The sequence below is a fragment of the Bicyclus anynana genome, chromosome 5, assembly GCF_947172395.1.
Source record: "Bicyclus anynana chromosome 5, ilBicAnyn1.1, whole genome shotgun sequence".
In the NCBI taxonomy this organism is placed as follows: domain Eukaryota; kingdom Metazoa; phylum Arthropoda; class Insecta; order Lepidoptera; family Nymphalidae; genus Bicyclus; species Bicyclus anynana.
This window is the reverse complement of record NC_069087.1, coordinates 2,826,220-2,842,050: the sequence shown is the minus strand read 5'-3', so window position 1 is coordinate 2,842,050 and position 15,831 is coordinate 2,826,220. Positions and strand designations below refer to the sequence as shown.

Genomic DNA, 15,831 nt, shown 5'->3' with positions numbered 1-15,831 from the left:
AGCAAAATGTTGGTATTGTTAATTATAAGTAAATTATTATAAAATTAAATTAAAATTAAATTAAAAATGGTAGGTAAATTTGCATTGAATTGTAAGATACATTCCATAATAAAGAAGTCTAGATCCGGCTTAAGTAGCTCAACATGATGTTTTCTTTATAGTTTGAGACAGTGCAACTAACTAGTTGTAAACGTAAACTTTTCCACCCAGATAGGAAGCAAGGCATACCTCGGACCGTACGCAGCGTCCCGCATTCCCTTATAGCGTCGTCTTCCGAGAATACTGGCCCTAGATCCGCTACGCACTAGGCTGTGACCTTCTGGACGCTAGTTAGTGAGCACTTCACCAACCGTTATGTTGTAGGCATACTATTGTGACATTCGCATCATAATTTACAACAAAAATCAAAATAATTAAAACGATTCGCCACTCTGGAACCTTTTTTTTTATTTTACACAAGTTAGCCCTTGACCACAATCTCACCTGATGGTAAGTGATGATGCAATCTAAAATGCAGGCGGGCTAACTTGTTAGGAGATGGATAAAAATTCAAACCCCTTTCGGTTTCTACACGACATCATGCCGGAACGCTAAAGCACTTGGCGTGAACGTCTTTGTCGGTAGGTTGGTAATAGTCACGGCCGAAGCCACCAGCCAGACCTGGGCCAATTAAGAAAACCTCAATTGGCCCAGCCGGGGATCGAACCCCAGACCTCCGTCTTGTAAATCCACAGCGCATACTACTGCGCCACGGCGGCCGTCAAACACCTTGACCACAGGTTGCTGGAAACAATCTCCAAACTTTATGGTTTTCGAAACTTTTTTTTATTTCTGCTGTCATTTCCTTTGTGTCATTGCTTTTTGCCAAATTTCAATATTTTATGTCAATGGTAAGTACATGTCCCAGTTTTTGAATACTGATTAAAAATAACCGATTGTGTTCAATTGAATTCATCTTGCATTAGATTTGTATCTAATAATAATAATTGAATAATTAATCTGCATTTGTTAACGCTAACTGATCTGTCAAACAAAAAACAGAACAATGGCTGGAGTATATTCGCCCACGCGTCCCAATTAATCGCAATTCCGTACCAAATCCGAACTTGGGATCGTTGGGGGCTGTCATCACAGCATGCTGCGAGCAAACGCGTGGACCGGAGGCTCGTCAGTCGTGTCGTTGCTATCAATCTGTTAGCGCTTGTTCACTGCGCTTTGTGTCATTTCCTGATCAGTTTTGACAGCTGACTTACTGTTTTGCCGTACTAGTTTTATTTGCGTGTGTAATATTTTGACAGTGCAGTATTTTTTTTGAATGAGATTCGTTGTTGTTATTTTTATTGACAGTTCGTGGCAGTAAATTTTAATGCAGTCCGTGGTAGTGTTGTTGGAATATTTTGACAGTCCAGAATTTTTTTTAATGAGATTTATTGTTGTTATTTTTATAGACAGTTCGTGACAGTAAATTTTAATGCAGTCCGTGGTAGTGTTGTTGGAATATTTTGACAGTTTTCAACGTATTCTGTAACGGTTGAAATGTTTTAGTGCCGTGTAATTGGTAACACTTAATGGATGTGTGAGACGAATTCGGTTATCTGTGTCTAATGTACCGGCGGCCTGCGAAGCTGGCTTACGAAATTCCCACTTACACTAAAAGTGTTAATTAGAGCGTATACGATAGGAACGATGTATGGTTGGATGTGTTGAGTTTGTTAATACATTTGTAAAATTTTCCTTTTAATTTTATGCACATGAATATTTGGGTTTTCGTAAATCCATTTCTAGCGGGAATATCTAAATATTAATCGTTTCAACATAAAAATGCAAACAACTTCAAAGACGTATTTCAGTTATTTTGATTTCAACACAAAATTACTAAACTGATATTTATGAAAATGAAATGGGACCAATCTGGGTGTATACTCTTTCAAACAAAAAAATAATTGTCCAAATTTGGTTAATAAATTACGAAGTTATGAGGTAACAAACATTACAAAAAAAAATATTTATCGAATTGAGAACCTTTTTTGAAGTCGGTTGAAAAGAAACGTATGTGTTATCCCAGACAATAAACTATCACTGTACTAAATTTCATCTAATTCCGTTCTGCTGATCTGGAGTTGTACTAGTGTACCTCCCTCTTAAAGCTTTAATAGAATAGGCCTTTCAAAATCGTACAGTCCACGTAGAAAATATGTGGTGTTTTGAATAAGTATAGTATCTATTATTTGGAAGAGTTGCGATGGTGACATGTTCACCAAGTTCATTCGTAAACTTGAAACTAAATCTATAACTAAACGTAAGTACCATGTGTGCCAAATATGAGAAGGAAACTTTTGAAAAATCTTTGTTATTCAATAGATACTTCAGTCTTCCTTATCGTGGGTCTTTGCTACAAGTTTTTTAACTAGTATGCTTAGTATGTTCAGATCTTTTGGAAGCTAATTGAGAACTTTTTTTCAGCCCAACGGATTTTTTCAAAAGTAATGAAATTAGTTTTAGATAATTAAGTGGTGTATATTTCGGGACATTCTGTATACATCTTGTTATTTAAAATATATTTTTAAACATTTAATTTTCATTATAAAAATCCTACAATATTTTTTTTTGTTTCGAACACCCGTGGCGAAGCAATTGTAACACTGGCATTTAAAAGCAATTTGTCCTTTACGTTCGTAGAATGAGTGTTCAAGTATTATTTTTTTTGCACTCAAGAGCTTAGTGCTCTAAATAAAAGTACTTACTTGAGTTGTTTTAAATGTTAACTGTTAACCTTAGATTCAGTCGAAAAAGCATCTAAATTTACCTAGACTAGTGTTAAAATATCGATCCCTTCATGAAGTATATAAGCACCTAAAAAGGAAAGATCATAAGACTATCAAAGAGGCTTCATATAATGATAATAATGATTTTTAAAAAAGGTAAAAACACCCAGTATAGGGGGAGAGGGGGCACTTTGATACACAAAAATTCAATGATCGTTACTTGAATATTTATTTTGATGTGTGCATTGGCTGATATGTCAGTTTATATTTTGACTACGAAAACTGTCATTCTTGTGAATGTCCTTGAACTTTCTAGTGATATGCCGGACTGTGTAGCATCTATTGGTTTTGAGATATAGATACTGTACAAATGTGCCCCGTGTATCTATGTGCCCCCCTCCACTACATATTACATGAAAAAAATATAAAGTAGTAAATAAATGAATATGAATGGTGCTATTAGTTATTGTATACTCAATGTCCATTGATTTTTATAAAACTAAACCAAAGCGTAACCGCAAACGATGACAGTGTTACAATAATTATTATGCAGTAAATATAATGTAATATCTCCCTTATATTTTCTACAAGTCGTCAATATCAACTTCGTCTGAAAATTCTTAATTTTATCAATTGCTAGTATTTCATTTCACTTGCTTATCATTGGTAGTTGTATAATTTACGTCACACAAAGAACATGCTAATTATCTATTGCAATGCTTATCATTTATTAATAGGCTACGCTCGTGTGTTTGTTTATTTATAGCCGTAACCTTCTCGATATGGTGTGAAAGACGTCGATCCCTTAAGACTGCGCCGATGCGTTAGGGACCCTTATTGTTATCTCAATTTGATATTTGATTTGTTCTTTATTTTATTTTTTAATTCACATTCTCAATTTAATGATAACATAGAATAAGTATATGCTTTTCAGCTTATGGCTACACTTTTTAAACAATGTTTCTTCAAAATTCTCTGCAATCTAGTAATCGTTTAAACCAGAGTTTTCCAAACTTTTTTGTGTCGTAGACCCCTTGCCATGTTTTTCCGTGTTGGGTAGACCCCCTACTTATTTGATATTGATTTTAATATTTTTTTTACTTCATAGTTACTTTTAAAATTATGTATATATTTTGATATCATAAGATAATATGTTGTAAAATATGATAAAATAGGTACTATAAGTGTATGTGTTATGATCCACTATCGTGTAAACCATTTTCATTTAATGGATCCCCAAATTCTTTTTCGCTGACATAGACACCTTGCAGTTTGTCATAGACCCCTAGAGGTCGATATAGACCACTTTGGGAATCATTGGTTTAAACACTTACAATTGACTATATTCAAGTAATTACTTTACTTATGTTGTAACATTAATGGAATTACTTTTTTTAGATAAAGAAAATCTCAGCAGTAAATTGCTATAACGTTTACTATAAGTCTATTTGTAGCATACAGCACATTATTGTAGCTATATTACTTGGCCTTATAGTCTTATTTGATTTTTCTGTTGGCGACCTTGGGAGTACATATGCCATAATGCTGCCCACTCGAACGACGCCTACATCTGTTATACAACATATTATATTAACTCCTATTAATGTATAATTATCTATCATGTGGAAGTTCCATATCTTATAAATCACCTAATACTTGTGCTTAACCAAGTTAATCAAATTTTGGTTTATTTAAGTAGATCTGGTGGTGAAAGGTGACTTATGTGCGAGCTTTCCTATTCATGTTTCATAAAATCGGTTGAGGCGTTTTATAAGTATTGGGGGGTGAAAGTCGGAAAAAACCGAATGTCGGCAAATATACTCGTGTTAGGTCTCAAATGAAAGCGCACTTAAAGAGAATATTGATGACTTAAATCGAAAGTGTCCTTAGCTTCGTTTGATGAGAAAATTGAGAGTGGGAAAATTGGGACATGGAAATCCAATTTTTTGTATTGAAATAAAAATGAACAACTTTCTTTGAACCGGCTCACATATTGCAACGACATTCAAACTTTTCTGTTATGATTGTTATGTTTGTTGATTTTTCATAAAGTTCTTCTGATAAAATGTTTGTGATATTTTCGTTCCGAAAAAAAGCAAACACTTAGCTAAGTAGTTTGCTTTTTTTCCGCAAAGACAAAACTTCTTTCTTATTCTTCATTCGTCTTTGTCTTAAAACAAGGAATTTTAGATTAAATTTAAAGAAATATAAGTAGGTAAGATTTAAATAGATAGTAATAATCTGTTCCAGACCCTTACTGACATACTCGTCGATCAACGTGTTATTTAAAATATTATAAAACATTGTATTTTTGACTGAAGATCATTTCCTCTGGGTTTTTAGGGCGCCGCCCGCCCACGTCTCGCCGTAATAGTCTCCTCTCTTATGTAATCAGCAAACGTAAATTACAGGTGTGGGAGGTAAGCGTGAGCCCTTCACTTTTAACTGTGGTCCCGTATGTTTAGAATTACGTGAAAATTGTTACAAATACAAATTATATAAATTATGTAAAAGAGATAGAGGACGTATGTAAAGTGAGTGGATGATGACTTGACGAGTAATACAAACGAATGGAGGAAATTGACATTTTTGCCGACCCCACTTAAATCGGACAAGGTAAAGGAGATGCATGCACATATATACAAATTACGTAACTTTCCGAAGAGTCAATATTTTCTGAAATTACCACATTATGAAATTCTCTCTCTGATACACCCTTTATTTCGTATGAATCTTAAGCGTGTCTGTATTAATATTAAATTTCATTGGTTAATGGGAGTCAAATGCTATAGCATATCAAAATATTTTCATCATTAAAGTAGCATTACATTATATTATCTTCTCTCAACTCTGTTGCTCTACTATTATAGTATAGAACCCTTAGAGCAAATATAAGCAAGTCTGATAGATATCTCTATTTATTATTTTACCATACTGCACCAAGAGCTGTACTCTTCATGAAATTGTTAAGTTCAAGGTAGTTTTATAAAGCTCATCTCATATTTACCTACTTAAGCCAGCAATTCGCACAAGCATACGCAAGTGGCTAATTAAGTTGTTACGAAAATGCATTAAATACATTCGTGATGCCGGTCCCTTATGTTATGAAATATAGCGTCGAAAGCATCAATCTGACGGGAATAGAACGTCGCGTAACGTCGTCGCCAGCTGAGTAGTGTGACCGTGCTATCATCCGGCATCGCCCGCGCCTCCGATAACCCTGCGTCTCACACACCAAAATAACCAGTCTAGTTGTAGCAGCAGTCGGACCACGACTGCAGGAAAATTTTCTCCACTCCGCCTTTTATACCCCACACGTGAGGGATGGCGTCTGTGCGCACGCGCTCAGCATCCCCCAAGTCTGTCTCGTTTTCCCCCGTGTTGGAACGGAAGTACAGTGTCGAGCGTGCACCGGCTGGCCCGAAGGAGAACCCTGATCTCGGTGCAGCGGATTGGCGTAGATACTTCAGCGATTTCAGTTCGTACCTCGGTAAGTGCAGAGCAGTTGCGACCTGGTGTGAGTCAGGTCGCTTTTATAACACGGCCTTGATCTATATCGGTAACGTGTTACTGGAGCGTTTGGGAGGCCAATACCGTAAACAAAATGCGTAATCGCGAACTGTACGATTATTGCTAATCTTTTGTCCAATTAGCATTTGATACGGAAGTTTCTTTAATATTCATAATCACATTATCTGTTAAATAATGCAACAACATCATAACATGTCATAACAGGAGTGTGATTCCACTATTTAATACTCGTCGATGTAATATTCGTCTATAAACAAGTTTTATTAGAATTTGAACTTTATTTCTATGAGATGCTTAAAATAAAATGACAATAAGAACGTAGTTGCCATGAAAACGAGCGATGTCACATCGCTGCAACTTTATAGAATGCAGGGGCTGAAGTTGTTATAAAATATCTAAAGTATACACAATAAACAAATCTACTGCTATTGTCATTATAAGCAACTATTAAATTACAATCTACCTTAGCAATTATTTAATTGTAGATACTAACTGAAATGTACTAATGTCTATTTGTCTTCATTCTTTTGTAATTGGTGCACCTATTTGATCAAGTACTAGTCCTGATGACTGAACATCACAATTTGCCTGATTTTAGGCGATGGAAGACGTCTTCATAGTTGGCTAATACCAAAAAATGTTTTTTGTTTATTATAAAAGAAGCTTTAGCTTTCCGAATTGTTATACAAATCCCTATTTTATATATGGTCATGTTTTTATTCTCCAATGTTCCTTTGTTTTGAGATCTTAAAATTCAGGTTGTATTTAGGTTTCAGCTGGCAACTTTTTTCATAGGACAGTCATGATTCAATCAAGTTTTCTTTTCGAATAGGATTGTGATAGTTTGGAGTATATTAGAGGATACCCGTTTTTGACAAATATTCGTAAATTCTGTATATTTATAACCTAAATCCACAATAGTTGATTTACTGTTTCATATTACTTTACTTCTTAACATTGCTGTCTCATGTTACAGATTATTTGCACTGTTTAGCTTTAGATGGGCATATTCCAAGTACAGTTCGTTTCATGTAGGATGTTGCGGGTGACAGTTTATTTCACTCTTGAAAGTTTGCCGCGATTCATGATATATGAATGAATAGAACGTGTTATGTACATCATACAGGCGATTGTCACCGTACCCATGCTATCTGAAAAACACTTCAGTGGCATCTGGACACTTGTGCGATACACTTTATGTAACTTACTCTTAGGTTGACATCTGTGACGATAGTCGCACAATGAGAGGGCATTGTCAACAATCTCTATCAAATAGTCGACACTTTGTGAATAAATTAATATATTTTGAGATTTATAGAATAGCAATTTTAGCAAAAGTCAAAAAATCCAGAATCTACAATTCTTAAAGATGACGTTAGATTACATCTAATGACACTCTTTTTTTATATATAAAATATAAATCCTCTAATATCGAGTATATTAGAGGATTTATATATAAAAAAGGAATGTTAAAATTCTTTACCTTTACATTAAAAATGTGTATTACATTTTTTTGTGTTTCTTGTGTCATATAATTTAACAATATTTTATATGAAAATAGTATTTCATTAAAATTGTTCACATTTGGAATAATTTCTAGTTTAATTTCTAAATGAAATAAATCACAGTTTACGAGTATCGGGGAGGCAGTGTCAGCTTGCAGATAACCTTGCGGTTTGATATGTTGCTGCGAAACGGTTCGGTTTGACTGCGCTGCGTTGTCAACTACAAATCAATGAGCATAGTGTGTAATCACAGAAAAGGAGGCTAATTCACTATCTTGTCATATGCTAGTTGACATATACGAAATTGAGATTCTATGTAACAAATGTCATCAAGTGCTTACAGGTCGATATCACATAGTAGGTAAATGACATTTTGTGAATTTATTTGATGTTTATTTTAATAAATTGAATAGAAATAATGAATAGGCCAGCAGATAACGCTCAAAGCTAACGCTGTGATGATCAAGTGAAAATCCAATTCAAACTTTACGAAACTTGCGAGCGTGACAAAAACATAGCCTTCAAATATATTCTGTCAAACATTTTATCGTCTTAACCGAAGAATAACCGGAGTATGCAAGCTCGGTTACGATAACCGCCCGATTTACGTCCATAACCGACATGGGTTTTTAATGAAGGATTAAACAGCGTTGAAGTTTTTATATATTTTATGTTTAAACAAATGTCGGTAAATTCGGATCCTAAAATCTTGCTTTACCTATTAGATTTTTTAATTTTACTCTTTTCAGATCTTTTTTCAGAAAAGAGCCAATTGTATCTTACTATTGGCTCTTTTTAAAACTTAATAATTCGAGACGAAGTCTTTCCAGAAAATTTTGAACATTTTTCTTAGTCCCACATCTCAAAAGCTTGCAACTGTCGACAACACCCTTTTTTTAGGACCCATGTCTCGCATCCATGTAAAAGAGTGGACCAAACATAACATTTAAGAACGCGATATCTTGTTGGGGATGAAAAAATTATTAAAGAAATCACATAAGGCTTTGGACATTTTATAAAATGCAGCCTTTCCTTGTCGAATTCTACATTTTATTTCTTTCTGATGCTCCCAAGTCAGATGTGAAATATCGGCCCAAGTATTTAATTTTATTAACAGCTAGGACCATCTGTCCACGTAGATATGTTTTGGGAATTGAAACCTCATTTTTCGGTATAACCATTGTTTTGGTCATTTTCGCCTTTATAATATTTTTTTTTTTTTTTTTTTTAATATATATATATATAATAGTATATATAATAATATATATTAGTGTGTTAGTGTGATTTGATGAAAACGCCTGTTAATATCTCATAACAATCTTTTTCATCAGCGAATGTAGTCTCAGTAATATCACAGTGTTTACTCACTATCGTGATTTTGCTTTCGATCACCGAGCAGGCGCCAGATATGTCTTATTACATATATCTGTACGAGTATAAATAAGTTAGCTGATAGCTGTATCATTTGTCATTACATCTGCGTATGAATATGGTTTCTTATTACAGCTCACAGCAATAAGATCGTATTCATTCTATGAATGAATCTTCATTAGAAATGCTTTTTTGTTTACTATTTATTATAGCACTAGCTATAATAAAGGTAACTGGCAACACTTCACTAAAAACTTTAAAGTTTCAAAAAAGATCTTTAACTGTGGTTTTCGAAGAGTAGCCATAGAATTTAATCTATAGCGACTGGAGAAATGATTTATGCGGAAGAAAATATAGTATAAATTACTCTTTATAATTGGAGGGTCTTTTAAAAAAACCTGCTATCTCCCAAAGCTGTGACTATGATTTAAACTACTTAGTTGCCTATCGTACTTACATATGGTAGGTATAACGTGAAGGTAGCAGCGACAGTGATTGTAGCATCATTTTGTTGTAAAGAAATCATCTCGAGCAGATCCCAGGACTTGTGACCTTAGGTGTAGGCTAGAAGGATCCTTTCAGAATGCATTAACACTAACCCCCCTGTCTGACATGTTCTCCATACCCACAATAAACAATTTATGATAAATAATTACAATATAAAACATTATTAATAATTACAACACAAAACATAGTTGTATGAGCTCGCATCTTAGCTTTAATAAAATCACAAGTTATGACTGTCACAGGCTCTCAATCATCTAATACCAACGCGTTGGAACCTGTATTACCATTATTCTGCTCTGACTGTCAAAATTAACATATGGTCCGGATTTCCAAGTAGAGTCATCATCATTAACAGCCGATGGAATTCCACTGATGGCCTCTTGCATGGATTTTCAAACAAAACGGTCTCAAGCCGCGACCATCCAGCGGCTCCCTGCAACCCGCTTGATGTCCTCGGTCCAACTAGCGTATGGTCTACCAACACTGCGCTTTCCGGTGCATCACCTTGGGACCCCAACGTCCATAGGCTCTTCGAACTATGTAGTCACTAATAACTACTAATAACATTGCCACATCAGCTTCGCGACTCGCTAAGCTAAATCCAGGTAGAGTAGGTACGCAAAAATAAGTACTTTTGTATTCCATTTCGCAACATTCATGGTCGTCTAAACATTTAGCATAATTTTGGTATTAGTCTTGCTTGAACATGCTCGTCAAACATACTAATGTTGTTCTAAAGCGAGGGCTGTGAGAGTCGAGACAAATTCCGTAAAGCGCGCGTCATCCTATGACGCCTCTGTCTCAACGTGTGGCATTGTGGTAGTGGTAGTGGCGTCAGGGCGTCCATACACTATTGATCAATTTACATCTTTAAGCATATCAAGCGCTGCATGTCTAAATATGTTATTACCGCGACTTTGTTTGCGCAAGACCCCTGAACCTACACATTCTTCATTTAACTATTCGTATAGACCTTCCTCTTGAATTACTCTATTGCTCTAAACTGCATTTACCTATATCCGTTATGTAGATTAATTATTTTATTTTGACAAAATTTGTTCGTTGTATCTTTTGAGATGGCCTTTCGAGTTGCCATTGCCAGTATGCGTTTGTGTTTTACTATCAGGTAAATAAATATAAACATTTGAAAATACACAGTTATTTTGAAATCACTGACTGACGCTTATATTTTTTTTAATGTACTGACGAAGTCGTGTAGTACAGTAGTTGTCTAGGGACGAAAAAGCAAGGAAATAAGCTAAAACCTTGCTTTGTTATAATTAATTCCGTTGCAAGAAAAACAATTTTGGAGTTTTAAAGTTGATGGAAATTTAATTATACGATGGATTAATTTAAACCGTTTAAACTTATAATATATATACTCAATTACTCAGGGCACATTTAAAGCTGAAATGCGAATGCTGAAACGTCTGGCGTTGTAAACAGTGATGAAATAGGCCTAAATGTAATCTACGTTAAATATTTGCGTTCATTAAAAAGACGCGGAATCCCAAATGTTTATGTGAACAATGTGTTAGGTCGAGCGATTTTTGTGTTCAGCGCCTGAGGTGAATCAGTGTTGCATTAGTCCATAACAGAGCCACCCGCGCCTTAAACCGTCTAGAGTGCTAAGATATTTAAATTTAGAATCCTTTTCGCTGCCCTTCTTGTGTTCCTTTTTTTTTCTTAATTTTATGAATGCTTGCGAATTCTTTCCAACCAGTTTGAATTTTGTGGCCGCTTGCAAAGTGACCGGACAATCGAGAAATTAGAATTTTAAAAAGCATTTCAGTGTTTGTGGTCGTTCAAAAACGGACGGAAATTAAGGAATTCTTGTGTGTTGCCTGCCAACATGTCAAAAGCGCATTATTCAGTGAATGACGACGTTTACGGGAAAATATTGAAGCCCCATACAGAGCCTCAGACTGATTATGCTGATGTTTTTGAGGCAGTTGAAGGATTAGGTAATGTATTACTTCTTCCTTTAATATTACTTTGGGAAGAAAAATTAGTTTTATTAGGCTTCGAAAACTATTTACTTTGATTGTGGTTGAAAGAAATCCTAATTATAAAATAAAAATGTCAGCTCCTGTTACACAATTAAATTTAGAATTTAGCTGTTGTTAATAAATTCATAATATCCAATTCGTGCGTGTATAACTGTATAATTAAAATAAAAACACTATAGATATCTAGCAGTAGCATCCTAATCAATATCGTCTACGATAGTATCATTGGAATAAAATTCGTCCTCTTGTAGTTATTTTTGTTAGTATTAGTTATTTTTTGTTTTATTTCAAGTGGAAAAGACCTCTGATTCATAAGAGACAAAATGACAGCATAATTTCCCTAGAAATTATATTGTGACATCTGTCTCATAGATAAGCACTTAACGTTTATTTAAACGAGAGTTAATTAAGACGTTCCACAAATAGCTAGTAATTCCTTTCACATTTAATATTTGACATATAATCATTAAGATAAATAAACTATTAGACTTACTAGATGCTTAACCATTTTCTTTGCCGACTACTAGAAACAAGATAACATCTGTTTTTAATTCTAAAATGGTGTTTTTATTGACGCCTTCGTGCGATAGACCTAATTTTACATTGCGTAAAGAGATCGTTAGCGTTTTTAGAGTGACGAGACCGATAAAAATTTAAGTATCTCGTCTTGCAACTGTGGGGTTCTTTGTTGTACCTCCGAACAACGCTTCTTTAAGCCGGTTGCCTGATAAGATAAGGCGTTACATTATACGTACTTACATGATGAACCAGATAAAAGCTTTATTACTAGCCGCTACTACTTTCTACGGTACTATATTGTTATGCCAAGTCGTGACATTAGGATTGTAATGTAAATGCTTCTATGATCTTTTTCTCAAGGTGGATGTTGTGCTAAAGTTTAATTCAAAGAATTAATTTTGATTTAAAATGAATTTTAGTTTTTTCTATAGCTTTTGATAGGTTTCTCTAATCTTTTTCTATATTTTTACTTTTTACATGTTCGAAAACTGTATCGTTATTTAAATTATAAGAGAACGTTGCTTTTTGATATCTCAGTTTTAAATCTTGCAAATGTGAATACTCTACTTTATTTATTTAGTGAGTTTGGAAGATTTTCCCGTCGCTAACTGTACTGTAAGGATGTTACGAGACCGTTGAACCCTCCCGAAATGAAACTCGTTTTTGATCACCATTACTCGAAGGCCAGGCTTTACTTTTTAGTAATGCAAAACAAGCGTATTTGCGAAAACAATAAAATGCTAATTTTTTACGATCACACAAGTTATTTAAGCAAATGTATGAGAATAAACTGTACTGTGTCTTATTGTTGCTTTGCTAAATAGACTTCAGTTTAAGACTGTACGGAGGTTTAGTGTTTAGAGGAGGTATATTGGCCTTAATGTTGGACTAGTAAAGTTATATTTAAACCGTAGCTGCGTACCGAAGCAGTTTAATGTCATCATTATCATCTGCTTCCTTAATTCTTCCTATTTCTTTTTATTAAATAAGTAACTGTTAATTCTGATATTATACTCCGTTATGATTTCTTTTCATGACCGTATCACCAATCCTGCAATCTATATAAATATATCAAATTTGGTAAATGTTTACCTTGAGCCCCATACTCGCCTCGTTGGAGTCGTTAAACGTAACATTATCGATATTGGCACAAAAGGTCTCTTGCAAATATTTGCATTGGTTGATAATGGTTGATTTTGGTCAAGATACTTTAAGTTTTATAACATAAAGTAGGCATGTAGATACAAAATTGTGTGAAGTTATTAACCGACTTCTTTTCTTTGATATTGGCTTGGTCGATATATGAAAGTCGAAGTACCTACGTATGCACAATACTAGCAGACTGCGTATAATTCACCTGCGTAGTTTCCATTCCCGTGGAAATACGGTTATAAAATTTAGCCTATGACACTCACAAATAACGTGGCTTTATAAGAGTATTAAAATCGGTTTAGTAGATCCAAAGATTACCACCTACAACCTCACAAACTTTTCCTCTTTATAATATTAGTATGGATTGTGTAAAGCTATGAACGGAGTGTATTGTCCGCGATACGTTTTGCCAAGCACCAAGTTAATTTGTGAGTGCAATGCGTGTTCATTGAAACCAATTAGGGAGACCCTCGATTTATTTTAACTAACATGACATCACGGCTAAATGACCTATTCCACCCGGTTGTTTAATGACTGGGTAAATACGTAAACTATGAATAGACAGCATTCCTATGTTTGGTTCTGAGCTGAGTACTGTTGGACTAATTCTACTTAATATTATAGACGAGAAAGTTTGTATGGATGTTTGTTACTCTTAAACGCCGCAACTACTAAACCAATTTCGCTGAAATTTAAAATGAAGATAGATAATAAATACCTTGGATTAACACATATGGTACTCTTTGCCACGAATGGTTTTCCGAGATTTATGGTTTTCTTTAGTGCCGCGATTACTTAACCGATTTAGCTGAAATTTGTATTGAAAATAGATATTATATTTAAGTCCCGAAAGAAACTAGGGTTCTTGCGAGATTTGCGAAACACTGATCGTAATGATGGTATTAGCTCTTTCACGAGACTACTGACTGGATTTGGCTGTTAGTTGGGAAAAAAATACGAAAACCATAATTTTACGCAATTATCATCTAGTGATTTTTAAACAACAATAAAAATACATTAAAATACCTCTATCTGTATGCTACGTAGAGAAACAAAGCACTGTAGAGATTCATTTTTCATGACTCATAGACATTCCAATGAAAATACCTGTGGTATTCATATGTAGAACTGTAAATTCGAACTCATTCATTAAGTATATTAAACCTGAAAATTCATATTCATGAAGGAAATTCATAAGTAGCAGGTATTTACATTATGCACCTACTCGTAATTATCGAAATTAATTTGTTTTCTGTGGAAGAGGATAAAACTATTGTTATAGGTGTCATTTTAATTTAGAGAGTTAAAAGAGTATGTACAGTTTAACCAAATTGGCTTTCTTTTTAATAGAATATTTGCCATATTTTTTATAATATGACCAATATTCCCATTCCCCTTCAACTAGTCGGGAAAGACTGTGCTAGGAGTGGGTACGACAATAGGCCAACGGAGTGAGGATTGAACCACCACCCCTCGGCGATGAGTCCGACCGGTCTTACCGTTGAGCTATTGAGGCTTTTTAACTGCCTGCCGTTTATAAAATAGCCGTTAATAAATAAGATTACTTACTCATCTTTGCTGGCTCATGATGACTGAAAATAGAGACTAAAAAAACATTGAGTTTTCTTTTAAAACCTGATATAAGTATGAAGTATTTAGACTTTATTATAGAAAAAGTTAATGAGGGACCCCGCCGTCTAATACGGCGAAGCGTCAAGGCGGAATTATATTTTGTCTGACGCATCAGAACATAATCGGTATCATACATTTTGTATGGCAACGTTTACACTTATGTGTTGTGACACATGTCGTGGTGGCTTCTGACGTGTCGCGTCACGATACGACACGTCAGACAAATATAATTCCGCCTTCAATCCTATGCCTAATTTAGGAATCTCCGGTCCTGTCGGGCTATATAGTCGCTCATGACCCCATCATAATACTTTGACAAGGAATATATTAATACTTTGAATAGACTCAACATTTCACTCACAAAACTTTTAATTGTAAAATATTCCTCAACTCCAAGTTTCTTTAAACCGTAACTCAAGGAACTTCTTCTGTCCATTCCAGATGCCCTGCTGGCAGATCTCCAGAACTCCATAAACCCGGGCCGGGTTAGCAGTCCGGGCGGACGGACCAGTTCGCCCGGTGGCCGGACGAACTCCCCGGGCCGGACCGCGTCACCGATCGGCCGCGGCAGCTCCCCAGGAAGGCTGAGCTCACCAGGAGGAAGCCTCAGTTCCCCCACCTCGACAGGATACGGCTCAATAAATGGCTCGAGGAACATCAACTCGGATTACGCCAAACCTGCATCTGTAAGTAGGATGTTATCTCAAAATTCGAATTTCTATTGCAACTATTGTTTATATTATAAACGCGATGTTTTTTACTCTTTAATGGCGAAACTACTCAACCCATTTGGATGAAATTTTCAACGAATATAGACTATAACCTGGGTTAAAACCATAT

General features: G+C 35.0%; 1 protein-coding gene across 5 annotated transcripts in view; it reads left to right on the top strand.

The window, feature by feature from the left end:
• LOC112048525 (leupaxin) overlaps nucleotides 1-15,831 on the top strand; it is a 73,961-nt gene that overhangs the window by 32,984 nt on the left and 25,146 nt on the right. For 2 of the 5 annotated variants that reach the window (XM_024086071.2, XM_024086077.2), the window contains exons 1-2: nucleotides 6,075-6,255; nucleotides 15,433-15,677. In XM_024086071.2, coding sequence (XP_023941839.2) covers nucleotides 6,090-6,255; nucleotides 15,433-15,677 — 411 coding nt within the window. In that variant the 5' untranslated portion in view covers nucleotides 6,075-6,089. Of the gene's footprint in view, nucleotides 1-6,074; nucleotides 6,256-11,257; nucleotides 11,644-15,432; nucleotides 15,678-15,831 lie in introns of those variants that run through there. The other 3 variants (XM_024086075.2, XM_024086073.2, XM_024086072.2) reach the window with 2 other exon arrangements.